The 24,483-nt window shown below is 41.9% G+C and overlaps 1 protein-coding gene across 6 annotated transcripts in view; it reads left to right on the top strand.

Moving 5' to 3' along the window:
• The window catches only part of LCLAT1 (lysocardiolipin acyltransferase 1), a 199,204-nt gene that overhangs the window by 63,616 nt on the left and 111,105 nt on the right, over window positions 1-24,483 (top strand). For 2 of the 6 annotated variants that reach the window (XM_059660246.1, XM_059660241.1), the window contains exon 1: window positions 10,035-10,198. The exons of 1 other annotated variant lie outside the window; for it this stretch is intronic. Coding sequence is in view for 1 of the 5 variants with exons in the window: in XM_059660240.1 (XP_059516223.1) it covers window positions 10,976-11,001 (26 nt within the window). In the remaining 4 variants the exon portion in view is untranslated. Of the gene's footprint in view, window positions 1-10,034; window positions 10,199-10,228; window positions 10,386-10,903; window positions 11,002-23,107; window positions 23,130-24,483 lie in introns of those variants that run through there. 3 more of the 6 variants (XM_059660240.1, XM_059660242.1, XM_059660245.1) reach the window with 3 other exon arrangements.

Here is a 24,483-nt window from a genome sequence, read left to right as displayed (position 1 = left end):
TTGAGGGGTTATCTGAAAGCAAATAGGTGACCTGGTGAAAGGGAGAAAGAGAGTGAAGAGGGAGTGTGGGAAAGAGAGGCATTGTAATGACTTCCACGTGAGGACAGCCTGGGACCGCCCCCCTTTCTCCAACCTCATATCCTTCTATCCTTTCTTTCACTTTATGGTTGGAACACATCATAATTCCCCAAGTTGTACACTATTTCAAGCCTCTGGGGTTTTACTTGGACTGTTCTGAGTCCATGTAGAGTTCTTTTTCCCTCCTTTTGGTACGAATTCAAAACCCTCTGCCTTTCTCCTTCCCTTCTTCTAGGGAAAAAGAAGAGAGGAGAAGAGCCCTGAGTGTTTTGGCTCAGTGGATAGAGCGTCGGCCTGTGGACTCAAGGGTCTCAGGTTCGATTCTAGTCAAGGGCATGTACTCCAGGAGAGTCTTTCTAATTATCTTTTCCTGTCTGTGCCAGGTCCTCTCCCCTGGGGCCCAGTGCTAGCCTGTGCTTATCTCTGTCATGGTTCTAGTCATATTGGATGGAAATAATCACTCTGATCCTCTTTTCTAATTACAGTGCTTCTCAAACTTTCTAATGCCTTCACCCTTTAATGTGGCTGCTCAGGCAATAACAGTTAATGGTGCTCGCTATTGCGACATGATAATCCATTTACCTGATATCCTATTCCATACATAACCCTATACTGTATACTTTATGAATCAATAAAAAATTTACAATTTTTAATTACAAACCTGTGTTTTCTTTCTTTTTTTTTTAAATATATTTTATTGATTTTTTACAGAGAGGAAGGGAGAGAGATAGAGAGTTAGAAACATCGACGAGAGAGAAACATCCATCAGCTGCCTCCTGCACACCTCCTACTGGGGATATGCCCGCAACCCAGGTACATGCCCTTGAGCGGAATCGAACCTGGGACCTTTCGGTCTGCAGGCCGACACTCTATCCACTGAGCCAAACCGGTTTCGGCCGAACCTGTGTTTTCTATCAAAATTACTTCTTGCATGAATTTTGGGACATCCTTATTTCGTAGGCTCAGGCTGAGTCACGTGTCAATCCCAGATCCAATCACTGTGGAGACCATGAGAGATCCTGAATGAGTCAAGTGCTCTTCTTATTCCATTATAAAAGTCAAGAAGATGGGGTCAAGTAATAGAATGGCTGCTTCCAGATAAATCACATGACTGCATTTTTGCTTTATGTGTAGGTGTGAGGGGAAGGTGGGGAAAAGAAAAAAGATTCCCCAGAGAAAGGGGTGAGTTATTAAGGGTATTTCCAATGAGAAGTTTACTGGGAACCAACAATCCACCTACTTATGTCCAGCAAAAAGATTAATAAAATCAACATATATATAATTCAACTCAGAGCCTTTCTTTCCAAGCTGTTCATCCACCCTGTTTCTGTTAAGAGAACCCCATATTCTCAGAATCTAAGGGCTGACTTTTTCACAAGAACATAATGTCACCTTCCTCTCCCTTTCAACATGATTTCCCTCCCCTACTGGCAGGTCTAAGCAGTCTTCTCCCTCCCACTCCACTGTAAGTGTTTCATAAAGTCTTAGTAGATTAGCATTTCAGAAGGGAAGCTCATTCTTACAAGTGAGAGAAGATCCCAGTTCCTTCTAATTCAACCAGTCACACTGGAGTTGCAACAGGTGGGTCATTCCAAAAAGAGAAAGGGAAAAGAACAAGAGAAAGAACCATTCTTTTAAGGTTTTATTTCTCCAATTGCTACCCATTCCCACTGAACCCTCTACCATCCATCTACCCTGTTGTTTGTCTTTGACCATCAGTGAGAGACTCCATCTAAAAGGAGTACTTTAGGGGAGGGGGAATTGCACTCTTTATTTCTATTAGTTGCACTGTGCTTTTAACACATTACAGTCACTGTAGAGTGGGTGCAATCAATGGTCAAGTAAAGGGGCAGGGAAAACTTCAGAGAAAAGCACAGCAAAATACTAGTGTTCTGGAAGAACTGCAATAATAAATTAGAGATTAGGACAGTGATGGTGAACCTTTTGAGCTCGGCGCGCCAGCATTTTGAAAAACCCTAAATTAACTCTGGTGCCGTGTCACATATAGAAATTTTTTGATATTTGCAACCATAGTAAAACAAAGACTTATATTTTTGATATTTATTTTATATATTTAAATGCCATTTAACAAAAATCAACCAAAAAAATGAGTTCGCATGTCACCTCTGACACGCGTGTCATAGGTTCACCATCACTGGATTAGGATGAGATAATAAGTAGTCAATATACCCATAGCTCTCCCAATATTCTCTCTTGATGTTCTCACCATCTTTTAATCTAGATAAACATGTACACGTGGTTATGCTAGGGTGAGGTGAGAGTAGGATACAGGTGTGACAACTCATCCGAGAGGTTTTTGAGCCTGAGTCTGAGATACAACTGTTAAATTGGCTTTGCGGAGAAGAAATCTAAGAGGATGAGGTCAGAGGAATGGGATGGAAAACATACACATGTTACAACTTCTTCACTAAGTTAGGCAACCTGCTCTCTGGAAAAGGACTGTTAAGCCAAGACTTTCTTCAAGACCGAGGCTGACCAGAGTTGCCTTTTAGTCCACAGGGAGTTATCCTGTTATTCTTTCAGAGTTTGAGAAGGCTTATCAGCAGCTAGGCACACATAATCTTATTCCCTGTCTCTTCTCCCCAATTTTCTCAGGGGAATATTTCTGAATATTAGAGAAATGGAAAAAAATGACATATTCTCCTTTTCTCTCTCCTCATGTAGGGATTTCCCAATTTAACTACAGGGGCCCTTTAGAATTCTTTCTCTCTCAGTGATCAACAAGAGGCAAATGTGAGTGCTTTAACCTCAACAAGTGGTCTCGGTTGAATCTACTAGAAAAAAAAAAGGGTGTAAGAGTGAACTTTGCCCTATCACAATACTTTGGATCTTCACCCAAAACCAATACTTCCATCCTTGGAACACATCATAATTCCCGAACTTGTACACTATGTCAAGCCTCTGGGGTCTTACCTGGACTGCTCTGTGCCCAAGTAGAGTTGTTTTTCCCTCCTTTTGGTACAGATTCCAAACCCTCTGCCTTATGTCCTAAAAAAAAAAAAAAAACACAGAGAGAAAAGCACAGATTGGTTTGGCTCAATGGATAGAGCGTCAGCCTGTAGATTGAAGGGTCACACATTCGAGTCCAGTCGAGAGAGAGAGAGAGAGAGAGAGAGAGAGAGAGAGAGAGAGAAGGAGCTTTGCATTTTAGAGTCTGGGACATTTATGGCTGATAATCCTTGATGATGAGACTTATGTCTACCCTCTTGTCTCCATTTGGAATTTTTCTCAGATGCCTTTCTCTCTCTCTCTCTCTGGTGTAGAAAATGGTGATTTTCAGGTTCTATAAAACAGAATATACTGTGATACTCAGAAACCTTGGCTTGTCAGCAAGTCTAAAAGGGGGAAAGGTGAGCACATGACTATTTACTGGGCACCTAACCATGTACTCCCAGCCCTGAGGGGCAAATATTATCAACCCAACTATAGAGAAGGGAGGATAAAGGAAAGAACACTCTATCACAGGCATAGGTTTCAGCATCGGATGAACTGACCTGGGTGTGCATCTTGCCTCCCCCACAGCCAAGTTCTGTAAACTTGGCCAAAGCCTCTGAACTTAACAATTTTATTGAGGGATAGACATATAGCATACTTCACATATTTGTTTAAAGTTTGCACTTTGATAAGTTTTGATAGATGTGTGTACCCATGAAACCATCACCCAGTCAAGATAATGACAGCTATGCCGCCCCTGCCCCCTCTTCCCAGCAATGTTTTCTCCTTTGCGGGCCCTCCCTTCTACTCCTCTTCACTGTTTTCCCCAGCAACCACTGGGCTGCTTTCTGCCTGAGTGCAGTAGACAGAAATAATGGGTCCCCCAAAGATGTCCATGTCCTAATTCTCCGAACCTGTGAATATGTTGCCTTACATGAAAATATGGGCTCATGTAATCACAAAGATGCCTGTGAGGGAGAGGGGGAGCGAGGCAGGAGGGTCAGAGACAAAGGAGATGTGATGATGGAAGCAAGGGTTGAAGTCTGAGAGATTTGTGGAAGGAGGAAGAAGCCATCAGCCAGGAATTCAGGTCTTTAGTACCTGGAAGAGGCAAGGTACGCACGCTTTGGCCACGCCTTTTCTTCCCCATCTTCCTCCTCCAGGCGAGTTACCTTTGCCTTTCTCTCTCCTAAGTTCCAAGGGCCCTTCTTCTGCCTCGGTAATTTGTTTCCTGAACCTACAGAGCCCAGCTGGCTCACTTCTACTACCTCTGTAACTTTCTAAACTTCCTCTGATAATTTGAAAAAAAAAAACACAAAACAATGAAAGAAAGAAACTGGTATAGGCAAGGGAATGGATTGTCCCCGAAAAGTTCCAGAAGAATGCAGCCCTGGCAGCATACAGGAGTGCTGACACCATGTTTTAGCTCAGTGAAACCCAGCGTGATAGGCTGAATAATGGTCCTCATTCCTGCAACCGATGAATGTTCCCTTACATGCAAAAAGGGACTTTCCAATGGTAATTGAATGAAGCAATTTGATTTTGAGGTGGGAGATTATTCTGATCACTTGGGTGGGCCTTAAATGTAATCACAAATGTCCTTTTAAGATAGAGGCAGAGGGAGATTTTACTGTGGTAAAGGTGGTGATGAGAGGTTGGAAACAGAGATTGGAATGGTGTATTTTATTTAAAGACAGAAAGGGGCTACACACAGAGGAATACCAATGTCCATTAGAAGCAAAAAAACAAAACAAAAAAACACACACACACAGAAAAACAAACAAAAAACCAAACACACACACACACACACACACACACACACAATGGCAAGGAAATGGATTCTCCCCTCACAGCCTCTGGAAGGGACCAGGGCTGCCAACACCTTGAGGTTAGCCCAGTAAAACTGACTCTGCATTTCGGACCTCTAGACCGGTAAGAAAATGAATTTAAGCTACCAAGTTTGTGGTAATTTGTGACAGCAGCAGTAGGAGACTAATACATTGAGCCTCAGCTTTACATCTGTAAAATTAGAACAATAGATCATTTCTGCGGTTATAGTAAAATTAAATAATTGAGTTTGTGGCAGATGGAGTTCTTTTCCTCTAATGTCCCCTGTTCCTTTCTCTTCCACCCTGAAGCACGAGGTCTTTGGTGTAAGTCATTCTAGCAGAGGAGGGCAATGTTAGCAGGGAGATGTATTTGTTGGTAGGAGCTCTGCGGACCTGTGAGCTCATTCTGGGGAGGGACAGTAAGACCTACCATTTGTAGTCCGGGACCCATAACCCTACAGAGCGGGTCCCTGGGTAGAGAGGGCAAATAGGTAGAAAACCACCACGGGAAGTAGGAGATGGAGAAGGGTTTTGTTTTACACTGCAGGTTTTATTATCATTCAGATAGGTGAGGCCAACAGATCAGAAGATTGCCTTTGAAAAGATAGCTCTTTACTCAGAGGGAAGGCGGGTGTGGTGGTGGATGGGAAGAGATTAACTGGGGAGTTTATATATATATATGCACAGCCCATAGACACAGATAATAGTGCGGTGAAGGGATGGGAGGGGCAGGTGTGGGGAGGAGGGGGTCAATGGGAAAATAAAAAAGAAAAGATGACATCTGTAATACTTTCAACAATAAAGATAAATAAAAAAAAGAAAAGAAAAGATAGCTCTTTACAGTTCCGAGGAGGGGGCACACTACACCACTGGGGGGCCGCACAGGGAAGCCCCAGGCTCAGTCAGGAGGATAAAACAATAATGCTTCACAAGGAGAATACCTTTTCCTTATTCTTTCCTGTCTTTGATAGGATTGTGATAACCATGTTGTGGCCATGAAGCAACGAGTGTGAACTTTTTGTTGTTAATCCTCACTCAAGGATATTTTTTCCATTGATTTTTAAAAAAATATATTTTATTGGTTTTTGACAGAGAGGAAGGGAGAGGGATAGAGAGTAAGAAACATCGATGAGAGAGAAACATCGATCAGCTGCCTCCTGCACATCTCCTACTGGGCATGTGTCTGCAACCAAGGTACATGGCCTTGACCAGAATCGAACCTGGAACCTTTCAGTCCACAGGCCGACGCTCTATCCACTGAGCCAAACCGGTTAGGGCTCCATTGATTTTTTAAAATATATTTTTTATTGATTTCAGAGAGGAAGGGAGAGGGAGAGACAGAAACATCAATGATGAGAGAGAATCATTGATAGGCTGACTCCTGCACACCCACAACCTGGGCATGTGCCCTTGACCAGAGTCAAACCCAGGATCAGTCCACAGGCCAAGGCTCGATCCACGGAGCCAAACCGGCTAAGGCCCCAGGGAGTTTTGAAACAGGGGGCTGTGAGAAATGGGAGCTCTGTGCCTCCAGGCAGGTGTCCATGGCTTCTGCCAGCATCGCTCCTTCCACTTAATGCCATTGAAGAGAGTTGTTCCAATTCTTGTGGCAGCGCTTCCTTGGCTCTCTGCTGAGATCTGTTATTTGAGGACAGGTTTTGCCTTATTACTGTCACATTTTGAAGAGGAGGAAGTAATGACATGGGCATGGAGAGTACCCCAGTAATCATAAAAGTACAATAAGAACAAGGACTCAGGGATTCCTGCTTGTCACAGTGTCTCCCTGAGCATTGCAGAGAGGGCCCTATTAAATGTGACTATTAAACCAACGGCTTATGAAGCGGAACAATTCATCAGCTGTGAGACTCTGTTGTAGCAGTCGGGAGGTTCAGAAACGCGTGGGAGATTAGCCTTCTGAGCAGCAGAGCAGGTTAACACCATCTCTTAAGCTCACTGGCACATCAAAGAAGCTTTTAATTTTTCTCTCCCCCAAATTAAAACAGTGATACCTACATCTGGCTAAAGTTCGGACAGTACAGAAGGAAATACATTAATGTGGCAGTTTACTGGTGGCCAATTTCTCTTCCCAGAGGCAACTACTGCAATGGTTTCTATGCTGCATAGCCTTCCCAGATGTTCTAGGCATATACAATCATATATGCACTGTTTGAAAAAAAAAAGATTTATTAGCATTGATGTTGTGTCTGTAATGGATGTTGTTGATACCGTCCTAGATGGGGGACCCCTCCCTCTCCCTCTGCTGCTTCCAGCATTTGTGGCTAATGGCTCACAGCTGCCCCCTTTCTCCAAGGACCTTAACCAAACAGGAGCTCCTTTCCCCAGCTGGTTATGCATCCCTACTCTCAGGCAGCCTGATTACTGATAACTGACTGATTACACATATAAGAGGTTGGCCCCTTGCCCCAAGGTTGAATAATCCAGTGGTGTCATTCACGCTTCAGAGCTTCCCAGAGATCAGGCTGAAGTTAATCTCCAGCTGACACCATAGCCTTACCTACTTTCCCTCTCCTGTCACGTATCCTGCTTCTGTCACTCACTTTCTTTTGAAAGCATTTCCTCAAAAAATCCACCTAGACCAGGGTCCCTGCTTCAGCTGCTGCCTGCAGAGATGGGATTCTGAAGGAAAATCGTTTGATGGCCTGAGGGCCATGAGTATCATCACCCCATTGCTCCTGATGTGGGGGCAGATTACTCCTGGTGAACCAGGAAAGGATGCAGACCAAAGAGGATGCACTAGCTGGTGCAAACTCGCTGGGCTTGAGGGGTACGGGGGGAAACTAGTATTTATAAGGATTGTGGAACTAGGTGACTGTGGCTAAGCAAGCACTGTGCGAGAGTCAGAAGGCTTCCTTAGCAGCATTTAAAGAGAATCTTGCCTGCAGGCAGAGGGCAGCCAGAGCTGAAGATCAGACCTAGGGCTTCGCTGTTGGAGTGGAAGAACTTCAGAGAAGGCTGACCTGCCTTCGGCCAGTGATGGTGAACCTATGACACGTGTGTCAGAAGTGACATGCGAACTCATTTTTTTGGTTGATTTTTCTTTGTTAAATGGCATTTAAATAGATAAAATAAATATCAAAAATATAAGTCTTTGTTTTACCATGGTTGCAAATATCAAAAAATTTCTATATGTGACACGGCACCAGAGTTAAGTTAGGGTTTTTCAAAATGCTGGCACGCCGAGCTCAAAAGGTTCGCCATCACTGGCTTAGGCAAATCCCCAACACCAAAGTCAGAGCCCAAAGAGGGAAGAGGTAGAACTCAGAAGACAAGAGATAGCAACTGCTGGGGCTGTGAAGAAAAAGAACCCTCATGCTCTGTTGGTTGGAATGGTTTGTGTTTTTTTGTTGTCTTTTTTTTTGGTGTGAATGTTAATTGGTGCAGCCACTATGGGAAATAGTATTGCATTATTGGAGTAGCCAGTGGCAGAACTGAATTACATTGTAGGGGCACCCAGTTGGTGTCCATGGAGAACTGGAGAATTCCTTGGTGTGGAAAACCCACACATGTGGTGGGTGTCAGGAGTACTTGGGATAAAAAAGAGCTAATACCCTTGGACCCCACAGTTTTCATCCTTTTCCTCAGGTTCCACCACTTCACCCCAAGAAAGGCCACAGGCTAAATGGTGAAATAAAGAACCCGGATGATTCATTCCAGTCAGTTAACTGGTATTCAACATCCACTATATTCAAATGTGTGGAGATCTTTTTTCCCAGTTGGCAGGTCTGATCAGTTAGAGATGCAGAGATGAACTATTACATAATTCCTGATTTCAAAACCCATTTCCAGGGCCTTCAGGGGTTCCCTCCCCACCCCGTCTCTCACATCAAGAAACTTAAAAACGTGTAGGCATGGGGGAAAGAAAAGTTAGAGATCTTTTATTCTAGCAATCTCATTTTAAATATATACAAGTGTGGCTTGAAAAATAACAACAACAAAAAGAACAAAACACAAAAAATGGAAAAAAAAAGGAAATTTTTTTTAAAAAAAAATGTGGCTCCAGTTCACAGAGGTAACTAACTGGTGTTTCCCTGTTAGAGTTTATCGTCCTTTCCTAACGCTATTTGAGCACGTCTTAAATATCTCAGTCTTTCTGAACACAGAGGGAGAGGTTATGAAGCTGGCCTAGGAAAGGGGCAATTTGGCGCCCAGAGAACTTGGGGATGTAACTTAGTCATACTGAAGCCATGCACCCCTAACCTAGGTATTCATTACTGTCACACCATAAATTTTGTGAGGGCAGGAACCGTGTACTTCCACCCCTTTCCCCTTGTTGACTGAAAACAAATAAAATTCACAAACATACCCGAATGACTGAGAGACTGTGTGTGTGTGATGTGTGGCTATATTTCATTCTGTTTAAGGTTTTAATCAGTGAATAGTTGTTGAAGGTCAGCAGGAGGAAGGCATTGTTTGGTTGATTCCAGTCAAGGGCTCATACCTGATTGCAGGCTGATCCCAAGCCCTGGTCGGGCACGTGTGTGTGTGTGTGTGTGTGTGTGTGTGTGTGTGTGTGTTGGGCGGGGGGGGGGGGGAGAGCAACCAATCCATGTCTCTCTCACATGGATGTTTCTGTCTCTCCTCTTCCATTCTCTCTAAAAAACATTGGAAAAATATCTTTGAGTGAGGATTAACAACAACAATAAAAGAGGTTTAACCGGTCCCCACTATTGCGGAGCTTTCTGTGCAACAGGTTAGGGACGGACCTGCCAGGTAGGTGATGGGTGCATCCCACCGGGTAGGGGAAAGGCTGCTGCGCAGAGGAGACGTCCCTGCTCTGGGAAGCACTGCACCTGCTGGGGTCTGCTGCTCCCTCTGCTTGGCCCCGCGACTCCGCCTTAGTAAATGGGCTTGTAAATTAAATTCCTCGGATTTGTTTTCCATCTGAAACTCTAGAAGCTGACGGGGCCGTCAGTCCGTTGGGGCCGTGCCCTGTGAGAGTTCCCATTGCAATTGTTTCTCTTCCCTACATCCCTCGCTCCCTCGGTCCCTCCTCGCCCCGAGGCCAGGCGAGGAAAAGAGCGCGGGTCCTTTAAGGGAGCTCTCGCGGACCGGCGCCCGGGGTGCCCCCGCCGGGGAGCAGGGGCGGGGCGCCGGGGACCCGGCTTCCCACGCAGCCGGGGACGCCTCCGCGTCACGGCGCTCGCAGCCAATCAGAATAAAGCCTGTTGGGACGCCTTACTAGGGCGACGGTCTGGACGCCTCCCGCTTCGGGATGAATTAGCGGCGGGTTCGCCTGGAGGTTGTGACCCCCACGGATTCCCCAGCTCGCGCACGCGCCGCCTGCGGGGTCGCGCGTCACCCCCGGCTGGTCACAGGTGGGCGACGGGAACTGTCAGGTGGGGGTTGCGGCGCGGGGAAAATGGCGGCGGCCGCTGGGGGATCCCTGAGGTGGTGAGGGGGAGCGGCCCCGCGGGCTCTTTCCCCCCTGAGGGCCGGCCTCTCCGGCTACGGCCCGGCTAACGGACACCTACCTGACCGGGAATTGGGGTCCCGGAGCAGCAGGTAAGAGGAAGTGCGGGGAAGCGGTTCCCGGAGGCAGGAGGAGGTCTGGGGGGCCGCGAGAGTCGGGGCGCGAGGGCGCGGTGGCCGCCGGGATGTGGAGGGCCTGGTGACCTGTCGCTGATTAGGAGTGAACAGCAACACCTTCCTGCGCCCGACCTCGGACCTCGGCGGGCCTGGGAGCTGCCCGGCCCCGCACGCAGTCGGAGCTCTCCCGCCTTTCAATCCCAGGGGCAACGCGTCCAAGAGGCCGCCATGTGCGAGTCTCGGGCGTGAGCTGTCGAAGGAGGGTCTGGGGCTGCGCCATCGGTGTATCTTCCAGGTGCCAGACACCTACCTGTAGGTGCCCGAGTGGCAGGGACAGGAAAGGGAAGGTAGGCCTTCCTCAGGGGCCGATGTCCAGTCTGACCATGCAGGCATATATCCTGACTTACGCTTGCCCATTTGAGGAGAAGAAAGGTAAAGGGAGGGCACTCGGGTGCGGTTTTGGTGATGTTTTTGCAGCCTTGTCCCTGGTTCAGGTGGGCTCGTCCGGAGCATGGCATCTGCCCTCGAAGCTCATTAACTATATAGTCCATGTGCACGTGACTGGAATGAAGGCTGAGGATTGGGATTCAGGGTAAGCCCAGGAAACGACTGAAAATACAGTATTGGTGAAGGTCTTAGGGAGGTGAAATATTGTCCAGCCATGTCATGAGATATTACTAAGTTGGGTTAGTTTTCAAACATCGAAAACTTGTCTTGATGGAAGTTCTTTTTGCAAAATTGTTCTTTTTTTTTTTAGAGTAAGAGAAAATTACTCGTTTTAAATTCTTTTCCCCTTTTTCAGTTTCTCTGGCCTCGTTGTGCTCTGATGTGACAGGTATGCATGCTGTTGAGGGACTTCTCTTTTCGGCAGCAGGCTTGGTTCTGCGAGTGCCGTGCGCTGTTACTGAGCAGGCGCAGTGGCACCGCGTGTTCCGGTCATCAGAAGCTGCGTGATGCCGGCTGCGCGTCAGACACGGTGACAGCGAGGCTTCTCCTACCTGATTTTCACCTGAGCAAATGGGGTAGGCCCCCTGTTCCCACCAGGCGTTTAGGCTGGCAAGAGTAAACCATGCTGAAAACCCACGAGAACCTTTCTTCCTAACGGGATCTGTGGAGGTTTGCTCACTTTGACTTGGGGTGAGGTATGGTTTCCAGTTCCTACTGTGCCACTTCCAATAGCTTAGGGACGTCATGGGCTCTCTGTCAGTACCTTACCTCTGAAAGGGGTATAGTATAGCATTTTTGTCCACATGATCTCATTGTACTGTTGTGAGTAAAAAACAACACCTCTACGTTAACAGTGGACACTTAACCACTATACTTTTACTCTGCCAGGCACTGTCCCAAGGGCCTTATATGAGCTAACTCAGTTACCCAGAAACATTGTCAAGTGGCTGGTTTTGTCATCTTTGTTTTACAGATGAGAAAACTGAGGCACATTGAAAATTTAGGTTATTTGCCCCAAGTCGCACAACTAGCATTGCGATTCCAGCTTATGTTCTTAACCACCATGCAGATATGTTACGTGTGATATATATGAACAAATTTTTCATTGACGTAATTTTGTTTGTGATCTTTTAGTTGTATAAATAATAACTGACTCATTCCATTGGCATCTAATAGTGATTTATATGGTGATGACTACAGTTACTTTAGTTAAGTGGCATATTCATTCTACCTTTGATATCCATTATTTTAAAAGGTATTTTGAAACAAAGAGCTGTGACTAATTTCTAACAGGAAGCACAAATCAATAAGGGATATTTTAGTTTTTATTAAACTCTTTAAAATAATTTGCTGGTGACTTTTAAAGGAAAACTTAATTTTTTAAGTTTCTATTTATAGAAAAAAGATTACATGAATAAAAGAGGCAGGGACATTCTTTTCTTTTCTTTCTTTTTTTTTTTTTTTCTTCATTGAGTCTTTATGGAGTTGCCCTGCCAAGTCCTTGGGATGCAAAGATTAAATCCTGACCTTATCCTTCAGGAGGCCAGGGAGAACCCCTGGGTCTAGAAGTTTGTAGACGAGTGAATGAGACAAACAAATAAATGATTAGCTAATGCAGTATGATGTAGTTGTGGTGGGTACAGAGGGCTGTGGGAACACATTCAGGGAATATGTAGTTGCTTTTGCTGGGGTGGCACTGACCAGGAAAGGAAGGGAGCTGACTGCAGGATAAAGGAGAAAGGGCTTCTAGCCAAAGGAGGAAGCAGTGCAGCCTCAGGGGAGTAAGAGTGCTTGAATGTCTAGGGGTCAGACCAAAGTTTTGCAGGAGTTGCGGGGAGAGAAGCCAGGAAAGGTAGGGCCAAGTTGTGAATTCTCAGCTAAGAGAGTGACTTTATCCTATGGGCAGCGGGACCTGTAGAAAGATCTTAATCGTATGAGTAACAGGATGACAGGGTGAAAGACAATGTAAGGAGGAGACCAGTGAAGGAGGGTAGTTTCCATGCTCCAGACAAGGGATAGTGAGGGAGTGTATCAGGGCACTGGCTGTGTTCAGTGTCCACCACTGAATGGAAGATTGACTGGTGGAAAGAATAATGAGGTGGGGGAGGGGAAGACCTGCTGATAGTAAAGAGAAAAGTGAGGTTTTTTGTTGTTGTTTTCTCTATATGGTTAAAGATGGGAGATATTGTTAACTGATTGAGGAAAAAGGATGGAGCAGGCAGTTTTTTGTTACTGGGTTTTGGGAGTATTGTAAACCCTTTAAGGTTGTTGGATCAAATAATGTGTAATACATCCAGGCTTATAACTTCCTCTAAGTCTCTGATTTCTGAGATTACAGAAAACATTAATTATATGGTAAAAAATCTGCAGTGTCTAGTATAAAGTTGGCTCCATTGGAGATGGGAGAAAAGCCACACAAAAGGAGTGGGAAGAATTATCTAAGTCATGTTGGGGCAAAATGCAAGAATAATGCGTATTTGAGTGTTTTCCTTTTTTTTTTTACATTGTTTTTATTATATTTATGCAGAAGTTGTTTTTATAGGGAACTAATCATAAATGAATTCTCTAGTTCTAAAGCTAATCTCCACTGTAACATTCAGAACACTAGAGTTGTCTAGCACCCAACAACATGCATTCCAAATCGACTGCCAGGTGAAATTGCAAATCTTGCAAAGATGCAGGATTTTTATTAATTCAGAGCAAGGTTGAAAACTGCTCAGAACGTAAGCACTATATGATTTCATTTAGTTGAAGTTCAAAAACAGGTACAACTATTTCCTGGTAGTAGATGTAGTCAGAATAGTGGTTCCTTTGGGTGGTGGTGGTGGTAATGACTAGCTAGGAAGGGATATCTCCTTCTGAGTGGTTGGAAATGTTTTATATCCTGAGATGAATGGAGGTTACAGGGATGTATGTACATGTGAGAATTCAAGTTGCAAATCTAAGATTTGTGTACTTTACTGTAATAGTTTAATTTAAAAAGAGGCACTAGTCTAGTGAGAATTTGGCAGTGTTAGACCAGTTAACTTTTTATGAAGAAAGCCAGCAGGGTAATGATGAGAGAGGTGTTTAATTTTTTTTTTTTTAAGGTGTATCAGAGGCTCTGGAGGAATAAATGATGAAATGTATCTAGTTTTTTTTTCCCCCAAAAATGACTTATTTTCCAATTTTTAAAAGTTTTTTATAAAAGCAGAGTCTACTAAATTGTTAAGGGTAAAAGTGACTTTTATATGATTGCTTTGCAAAGGGCAAATGTGAAATCAAGGTTGTCATGTTGTGCTGTTTTACAACTTTTCACAAAATTATGTCCCAAACTCTACCACTTGATTAGTTTTTTGTCTTAAGAATTAGTGCATAGTTGCAAGTGTAACCTACACTTTGTTAAATATAAGATACATTATGAAAATAAATTTACATTTTGCTTTTCTTTTTGGGAAAACTCTAATCAAATCTCTTATCATTACAAAATGTGGTCCATGTTTAGGAGAAATTACTGTGTGGACTTAACCCTACTGTGCTGATTGCTCTTGGATAATGAGGACTGGAATTAATTCCTTTGGCTGCAGGATTTTGAATGTCACAGTAGAGCTAAGAACAGCCTTTGGTGAGCTCCGGGTGGCAGTGAGGTAAAGCTCAAAGGAGGCCTTTGTGGGCCTCAGTCTGATTTGACAAAGTGATCATTGTGCCTCTGTACCTGTCCTCTCCATCTGGCAGAGGGCCATGGCGATACTCCTGTGATAACTGGGAGGCAGATGGAAGGACTTCTGAGGAGCAGCCATCAGTGAAAGCTGTCTGGAGATGATTAACCAGCAGTCTTTCACAGTTCAGGTTTCTGAAAAGATAAATTGTTCACTTCCCCAGAGGAAGTAAATTACTGTTCTAAGGATGATAAAGGAAGATTTAGGCTATGCTTAGTTTTCCATCTCAAATAGAAGATCCACCTCCATTTTATGTTTATTAGCGTATAGTTTATCCCCTTGGGAAAACTTGTGGAGCAGGGAGATAGCATGTTGATGAGCTGGTATCCAGTGATGTCACAAAGCAAATGATGGATAAAAGATAGGAATAAGGGAATGATGAGGGAAGAGAAGTGAGTGGGGGCACCCATTCTTAGGGCTCTGTGTGGCTAGAGTGAAAGTATTGTGTTTAACCCTTACAGTGACTCTTCCTCCACAGGAATATTTAGGTATCTTGGGGAAGGTAGCTTTGTCTGTGGCTTACTGTTTCTGCTTTCCTGTTGTAGTACAAGCACTTTCTTAGAAGTATTATTTTTAAAATATTTTTCCCGATAATAGGGGCAGTGCATTATGCATTTTGTCTTGTATCAATAAGTGTAATAATATTAGTTCTAGGTTTTTTTGTAGATATTCCTTAGCTAATTGAAAAAGTTCCCCTTTATTTCCTTTTTTTATTTTCTTGAGAGTTTTTCTCAGGAACAGGTATTGAATTTTACCAAATAGTTTTTCTGTATAGATTCATATGATCATATAATGTAATCTTTTCAGTTTGTTAATATTGTGGATTACATTAATTGATTCTTGAATATTGAACTAAACTTCTATCCATGGATTAAATTCAGCTTTTTATATATTGCTGAATTCTATTTGCTAATATGCTAAGGAGTTTGGTGTCTATATTCATGTATTGGTCTGTAATTTTTGTTTTTTTGTACTGTCCTTTTCTTGGTTTTTCATCAGGATAATACTAGCTTCATAAAGTGAATCAAGAAGTACTCTTTATTCTTATGTTTTCTGGAAGAGATTGTATTCTTCTTTAAACATTTGGTAGAATTCTCTAATGAAACAATGTGGGCCAGGAGATTTCTTTTCTAGGAAAGTTTTAATTACGAATTCAGTTTCCTTACTAGTTACAGGGTTATTCAGATTATCTACTTCCATTTTGAGTAAGTTGTGAGCTTTCAAGGAATTGGTCCGTTGACACACAGAGTGGGACTCCTCATGGCTGCTAGGCAGGGGTAGAAGTTTCAGTTTTTTTCTAGTCCTCCTCTGATGCTACCTTGCTTCTGTACTGTTCTTCACATGGTCTCCACTGACACCCTTGGGAAGAGTGAAAGTCCTGACTGTACTGGACCTTGTCTCATACCATCTCCATGGGGAAAAGCATTACTGTCGTGGGAGTAAAGTTCAGGCTCTCTGGGCGTCTCCATAGATAGGGTGACAGGGGAAGTGGGTCTTACTACCTACCACCTGGCAGGGAAGAAAGTCTGGCCTTTGGTATTACCCCTGCAGGGATAGGGGGTTGGGGTGTGTCATGCCAAGGCACAACATTACAGCCTGGTGAGAGTGAAAGTTTAGGTTCCCTCCTTGGCATTTGCTGTCATAGGTCAGGTGGGTCAGTTTTTTCTGTAGAAGTGTGTGCTGTGCTTTTTCGATTTTTTTTTTTTTCTGAAGTGCAGTGGTTATTGTATAAAAGTAATCTGTTTTGCTATGCTGTTCTTGGTCCTTTGGAAAAACAGGGACTTTTTTGTTGTTGTCCCCCTTTAGCATTTCTGGGTTATTGGCTTCTTCAGCTCTGTCCATGTGATATATGATACAAAAGGAAAATCCAGGGTACTCAACATTGTGTTGTTCCAGGAGTCCCAAGGTCCCTAGCTAGTTCACCTTCTCTCCACCTTCACAGTCTTCTTAGGGAAAAGTACATTTACTTGATTTTACTGGAGGTATAAATTAGATTGGGATTACTTTTGCTGACTAAATAAAAAGTCAGCCAGCTATTTCTTCGGAAAAATTGACTTATTCAGGAACAACAAAGAATTGCAGTCTGGAACATGCAACCATGGCGGGCCATGTGCAAGTCTGCTAAAATAAAGTAGAGGAAACTCTTATAGAGGGAAAGAGGACGTTGGGAAGGCTGCTACAAAGAGTTCTTCCTATTGTGCTTTACCATGACATAGGATGCGAGAGCTCCCACTTAATGGCCTCCCTACTTCATTTTAAAAGAGGGTTCTGTTCAGTAACTTTTTATGCATCCTTACGGAAGAAAACAGAGTGGAAATTAAGACACTTAATGAAGTTAATTTTTGGGTCAGTTACTTGGAAGTGACAATTTAACTGTCCTTACCAGAGAGTAATTCTGAGGGTCACTGTTCAGTAAAACCAAACACTTATTAGTTTTAGATCTCTTAGGAAGCTTGACCATCTAATGAATTAATTTATTTCTGCATTTATTTATAAATTCATAGTAAGCCTAAATTTCTGGCTTAGTCTGGGATAGAGAAAAATTTATCTTAATGAAAGATTGGTTTTATAGAGGGGACTAACTCAGTTTTTCTAGTGGTTGTTAGAGATCTTGAAGCTGTGCATTATTTTCTAAACAAAGAAATAGGCATGTGCATAGTGATTAAGAGCTATGTAAGGAGAATTTGTGGAAATCTTTGAAATGTACCAGAAGGATTACTGGGTGTCTTCTATGGAAATGAGTTGATATCTAGAGCACTTTTCCTGGAGATCTATTCTATAGCGTCTGCAGCTTTTACTGTTTTTTTAATTTATCTTACAACTTTATAAGTTGTGAATAACTGACAGCAATGCAAATAATCCTTGTCCTTAGACATGCAAATAAAATTTGTAGGTTGGAGGTACAATTGATTTCTTTTCCTCTTCTGTGGATGAAGCCCTTTTTAGAGCTATTAAGCAAACTCATATCCTCATTCCCTATTGCTTCTATGTTTGTGCTCTTTGCATTCGCTTTTGAATGAGATGGCACATCTTATTTGTTTTGTAATTAATTAATGAATTAAGTAAAATCATAGATAGGTGTTCATTTATATCTATTTAATTAATTAATTTCTCTTTTTTTAATTCTTTTTTTCAGTTATATTTATATGGGAGACACAGTGTTACCCTTTTGTTTGTTTGTTTAAATTATCTTTTAACTTGAATTCTGAACTTAGCCTAATGAGCTTGCGTAGCATTTACTGTCATTGTGACTTGGACAAGGGAATTTTATTTTTTAACCTAAGTCAGTTTACCCACTATAAAAAGGGGTCACAGCGCTGTTTTTCTGCTGTGGTGGTTGTGAGGATTAAAAGAGATGTTGCAAGTAAAACACTTCTCACAGTACCTCATACATCTTAAGAACCCTGTTTTTTTTTATTATTAGAAAGCTGTGAGCACCTAATTTTATCTTCCTGAGACTTAATATCTTAATCTGTAAAAAAATAAAAAAAAATGAGGGGACTTTTTACTTGGTTGTTAGGTTGTAAAATGTTCCTGGCACTATCTGGAAAGAATGGAAGAATGTAACTGACAATAGTTATTTTTGGAAAGAAGAACATTTTTAACATACAAGTGACCTTGCTGCTCAGAGTAAGGGAAATGTAGAGTTTGATCTGGTAGGAAAAGTAGGGTTTGATCTGGTGAGCAATTAGTTCAGAACAGCAGCCTGCTAATTCAGCTCAGTAAACATTAATTGAGAAGATCCTGCTCTGCCTGCCTTTGTACTAGGAAGAAACATTAGGACTGGAAATGTGGCTCAGCAGGGTAACAGAATTACCTTTTTGCCTTAAAAAATTTGGAGGGTGGATCCTGATAGATGGAAGGCTTTAGAGCTGAGCATCTTGATAGTTGTGGGCATGCTCACCAGGGAGTAGGAACTGGAAAGGGCTGAATTTTGCTTAACCTAGGGTTGACCATTTGGATTTTCAAAGACAATTTCAGGGTGAGTAGGGATGTGTGATAATTGAAGAAGAGAGAGGAGCAGGAAAAATGGCTCGAGGATATATCTGTTTAAATTGACCAGTCCCTCTGACCCTTAGTATTTACAAATGTTTTTACTTAAGGATTTTTTGGAGGGTTTGAGGGTGAGAGTGGACAGGAGCAGGGTAGAATTGGTGAATTGGTTGAGTCAGTTACCTTCTTCTCTCCTTAGAGGCTGAGAGAATTTAAGTTCCTCAGAAATTAGCAGTGATCTGGGGAAGATCTGAGCCTTCTGTGGGTTATGTAATTGGAACAAGTTAGGGAATGGTTCAAGGGCATCCTCGGCTACTATTAATTAGTTTAGGACAGTGGTCGGCAAACTGCGGCTCGCGAGCCACATGCGGCTCTTTGGCCCCTTGAGTGTGGCTCTTCCACAAAATACCGACTTCTGCGCATGGGCCATGAAGTTTCAATCTCACTGTACATGCGCGTCCGCACGTGGTATTTTGTGGAAGAGCCACACTCAAGGGGCCAAAGAGCCGCATGTGGCTCGCAAGCTGCAGTTTGCTGACCACTGGTTTAGGATAATGAAAATAAGCCTCAGTGGAAAATGTCTATCTTGTGAACAACAAGGAGTTTACACATAGGTAGATACCTATAGTTATAACTGGTTTATACATTCATTTTGATATAACTAAATTAAATACTATAAACAAAAGCAGCAGTTTGCCTAATAAAATTTTTGCCTTAAAACATTTTTTAAAGGTTTATGCAAAATAAAATGGTCCTTGTAATTTGTCTTTAGAATCAGAGTAAATTAGTAGATGCATGCCTGCTTTCTTTGAGTTCCTATAGCTATCATTGGAACTTGAATACTCCAAGTGTTATGTAATGTGGGCAGGGGAGCTGCCCCTTACTCTATTTCTTCTGGAGATTGGAATCTAGGCTCAGATTTTGTCCTCCCTGTCCATATTCTAGCTAGGGGTATTGCTATTAGGGAAAAGCTGAAGCTTCAAGGGCCTGGCCAGTTTTAACATTGCTGTCTCCTGCTCTCCCTAGACTGGGAAGGGGAATGAGGAGGATGGATGGATGGATGGATGGGACATATCTTGGGCTCTAGCTTTATTCTTCCGGCATTCCCATATTAAGTATTGTGACCATTACCATCCTCCTGGATTCCTGAGTTAATAAGCCTGTTAATTAATCCAGTTAGTACTTGAATGTCTCAGTTCCATGGCCCATGATAGCCTTTTTATACTGTGAATCATCTTACTAGCCCGGTATGCTGTTCCAAACTCCATTTTCCCTTTCTTCTCCCATTTGTCATCTTCACTGGCTGAAAGACAGAGTTGGGACTCTTTTTCTGAGAAGCTAGCAACAGAAGGATGAGATGATGTGTGCAGTGTGGGGAAAATAAATTGTGATGCTTCTGAACTATGGACCATTAACAAGGCAGTTTCTAGTTATTGAATGTACTTTCTAAAAGCTTTGAGTAAGTCTTTGTAATGGTTTCTATGTCTAGAGTGTTCATCCTGTTTCATGAATCTGAACAGGAAGCTTCTGTGAATAGATCATTCACATTTCTGTTTATATTGCTGTTGTTGAAGTGTTCTATAGTTGTTTCATAAACATTTCTTTGAAAAATAAACATTTCTATTAGAGAGATGCATTGTAAGTTTCCTGTTGATAGAAAATAAAATGGTACATTTTGGTCAAAGAACAAAACCTGGCATTTGTTTCGAATTTGGTCATGTGATTCTTTTTGAATCTTTATGTTAAAAATGAGGTACCATTTTGTTTAAAGTCCAATGTTCTAGAGTTCAGCCCTTACTTTTGATGCTGTGTACAATACCTTGTTTTTATTTAACTCAGATAGATGCTTATGTGAGATCATTAGCTGGTGTTCTTTGAGTAGTGAAGGCTTTGGGGGTAAGTGGGGTATCTTAACTACGTGGATAACTCGGACAACTAATTCTGGCCATGTGCTCTCCTATCTCTAGATTCATATCTGTCCTGTGTCTGTTTGAAATCCCTGGTCATTACCTTTGGTCTCAACTGGGCTAGCATTAAATTCATTCTCAATTCCAGCTTAATTTTCCACCTGGATATATCTGCTTTTGTCTATTTATTCATCTAGACTTGAACCTTCATACTCAGTTTGTTCTATTGCTTCTTTTGTGATGCTTTTGATGTTTTTCTCTACTTCTCATCTTTATGCTTTGTTATTTTTATAGCCTACTATTTGTTTTCTAAAATAACAACTTCCATTTATTGTGTATGTGATATAATAAAAAATATATCTGGTCATTAACCCTGGCTTCAATCACAGAGCTTCAAAAACCCTTGGAATTTCCCAAGTGGTAGGAGTATCTTTTGTTCTTCATAATAAACCATACCTGAGTTTATGCTACTGAAGTGACTAAGGGTGGTCTCTACAATAGTTTCCAGGGTAGGGGCTAGTCACACCAGAAAGACTTAGCTCTTCATTAGAGGGTTGGAGATTTTATTAAATTAATTAATTTTTTTATTTAAAAAAATAAAAAATCTTTATTGTTGCAAGTTTTACATATGTCCTCCTTTCCCCCCCATTGACTTCTTCTAGTGCATCCCAATCTCCCATCCCAGGCCTTCACCACCCCATTGTCTGTGTCCATGGGTTATGCATATATGCATACAAGTTCTTTGGTGGATCTCCTCCTACCCACCCACCCCCACTTTCCCTCTGAGGTTACCCCCTTATCTCTGGGCTGAGAGAGGGATTAGAGTTTGGTCATGTAGCCAGTGATTTAATTAATCATGCCTATGCAGTGAAGCTCTGTATATAAACTCTGGGACAATGGAGTTTCTGGTTGATCAACCCATTGATCTGCTGGGAGGGTGACATCTGAATTTGTCTTCCTAGACCTTGCCCTACACATCTTCCACTTGGCTGTTCCTGAGTCTTATCCTTTATAATAAAACTATAATCGTTTATGTATAGTGTTTTCAATGAGCTCTGTCTATTCTAGTAAATTACTGCACTTGTAGGAGGATTGTGGGAGCCCCAAATTGTAGCCAAGTTGGATAGAAATTCTGTTAGCTTGTGGACATCAGAAGCAACGATAGCCTTGTTGGGTACTTTGCCCTTTAACTTGTGGGATCTGATGCTAATCCAGGTAATGACTGTCAGAATTGAATTGTAGGATACCCATTTCAGATGCACTGTGCTTACCCTTTGTCAGGCATTGTGGTATGGTTTTTGTTGTTGTTGTTAATCCTCATTCGAGGACATGCTTAGAGATGTCCTGATTAATTATGAGAAATTAACTCACATGATTATGAAGTTTGAGACGTCTCATGATCTGCTGTCTGCAAGATTGAGAGTCAGGAAAGCCAGTGGTGTAATTCAGTCTGAGTCTCAAAGCCTGAGAACTAGCGATGCCAATGGTGTGAATAAATCCCAGTCCAAGGGCGAGAGAAGATGAGATGTCCCATCCATGCAGCTCAGTGAGGTGGGAAGAAGTGGGTGAATTCTCCATCCTCTGCCTTTTGGTCTATTCAGGTCTTCAACAGATTGCATCATGCCACCACACTGGAGAGGGTAATCTGTTTTTCTAAATTCATCAATTCAGATGCTAATCTAATGCTGAAATACCCTCACAGACACACCTAGAAATTATGTTTAATCTGGATACTCACTGGTCAGTCAAATTGACACGTAAATTAGCCACTACAGTGTGCCTCTTAGTAGTAAAAGGAATTGAAATTATTCTGATCCTTTTCATTTTAGTTAGTGTCTTTGGGATAAAAGAGCAGGTATGTGGAGAAGAACATGGTGGACTTAGAAGCCACCCAGGTCTCCTCATTTGGATCACTTACATCTGGAACATTTTCTTTGATTTTGTTGTCAATATGTTTCTTATCTCTTTACTTCCTTTATAATTCTCCCTAATTACATTCTTGATAATTTGTGAAACTAAATACTTTTGTGTTTATTTCTCCTGAAGTGACATGAAAATATACTTACTTTTATGGATGGACTAGAGGCCCAGTGCACAAAATTTGTGCATGGGTAGGGTCCCTACGCCTGGCCAGTGATCAGGGCCGATTGGGGCCTTCTGGCTGCAGGCTGGGGCCTCCCTTCCCTGGCTCCCGGCTGCTGGCTGGTGCCTTCCTTTATTCTGTGCTGCTCCCTGGTGGTCAGCGCATGTCATAGCGAGCAATCTGTCTTCCTGGTCGAACTCCCGTGGGGACAATTTGCATATTAGCCTTCCATAGATAGATAAGATAGATAGATGGATGGATGAACGTAGACACATTCAAAGTGATGGCAAAATTTGAAAACCTTTCAGAGAGCAGATTACCAAACTTATGTTTTTGTCTTCTCACATGCGTTCTGCTTTTGGATTGACCCTTGTCCTCAGTTGTTTTAACTTTTTAAAAGGGATCATTAAGTGGATAATGGAGACGAATGGGCAGCAGCTTGTTGTGGTTGCTGTTCCTTGGCTTCACCATTATCCACAGTCTGCATTCGGCTTTCCGGGTTCTGAAATCTAATTTCCTTGCTTCATCCAGTGCTCATGACTTCATTCATGGAAGGAAATTCAGTAGGGATTGATATTTACAAAAGCCAGAGGTCTGTATAATAATTTATATGGAGAGATCGATCTTTCTGGTTCAATTCATATTCACTGTTTAGAGTATCTTTCCGTGTTAATAATCTAACAATATCTTACTGAACAAAGTTGTTCCAATAGTAAGAAAGTTGACTAGTATGTTAAGCGATGATAAAATGGCATACAGATAAACATGTTTTAAGGATTTTATTTAATTGATAATCAGTGAAGGAATCAGGCAAGTGGTATAACTGGTTCAAAGGAAAAGTAAAAAAATAAAATAAATAAAACACCCACAAATTTATATGAAATAAAGGAACATTGAACTGGATTGCAAATGGAGACAAAAGTGGTTTGTGGGAGGAAGGAAGCCACGTAGCAGTGAGGGAAGTCAGTAGAAACCTCTACCTGACAGGATAGAATCTGCATATCTCTGTTACCTACAACTTAGTCACGCAATCTCACAAAGAATCGGAATGCGATATGGTGGAAGGGTGTGCTATAAACAGTGCCAAGTTTTTCATGTTTTTCCTGTATATGTAACTATGAATTACAAGTGGGAGTTAGAGGATATTTGAGAACAGTTCTGCTGGCCACTCTTGGAGCCCGATGAACGTTTACAGTTGTATCATCACTTTGTAAATGAATACAGACATTTTAAAATCGGTTTTTATTTAAATAATTGGTTATACACAGATTCAGGTTTGAATTTTTTATAGAAGTTGATAATTTTCTTTTTGCCGCTGGTATTTTTATGAAAAGCTGTTGGTGACTTGGAGTATGTCACAAGGTTTTTTATGCTCTGATTTTGTAAAGATATAATAAAGTTGCTTAAAATTATTGGGATGACTTAGTGTGCAGTTGGAAAGAACCCAAGCTTTCTGATAATCTGAATCACTTACCTTATACATAAGAACGTGTAAGTATTATGATTTTATAACCTAACCTACTTTTAATTCTTTCTGAATATTTTAATGTATGTTTAAACAAAATAATTTTTTAATTAACATGCATGCTTTATACATCTGGATGCAGTATTTCTCTATTAGCTGGAATACATGTTAAGTGATGCTTTCCTTTTTATGATTCTTTCTGATAGATGATTTCTTCTAATATTGTGATGCCCTCTAGTGAGTTCAGCTTTGCAGATAAGAAGTTTGTGAGAGGCAGTAATCCGACAATAAAATCTTTAAAAAGAACATTCTAGTAATTAGAACTTTTCCTATATGTGTTGTGAGATGGCAAGTTTCTGTCTCTGGAAATGTTTAGGCATAGATTTAATAATCTCTCATGAGTTTTATTATTGTTGAATTAAGTGTAATTAATGTTCCAGAGACTTTTAAAATCTTCTTCAGCTTTTAAGGTTCTAGATTT

This window comes from Myotis daubentonii, chromosome 12 (genome assembly GCF_963259705.1).
Source record: "Myotis daubentonii chromosome 12, mMyoDau2.1, whole genome shotgun sequence".
Lineage (NCBI taxonomy): Eukaryota > Metazoa > Chordata > Mammalia > Chiroptera > Vespertilionidae > Myotis > Myotis daubentonii.
This window is presented reverse-complemented; position numbering and strand designations above follow the sequence as displayed.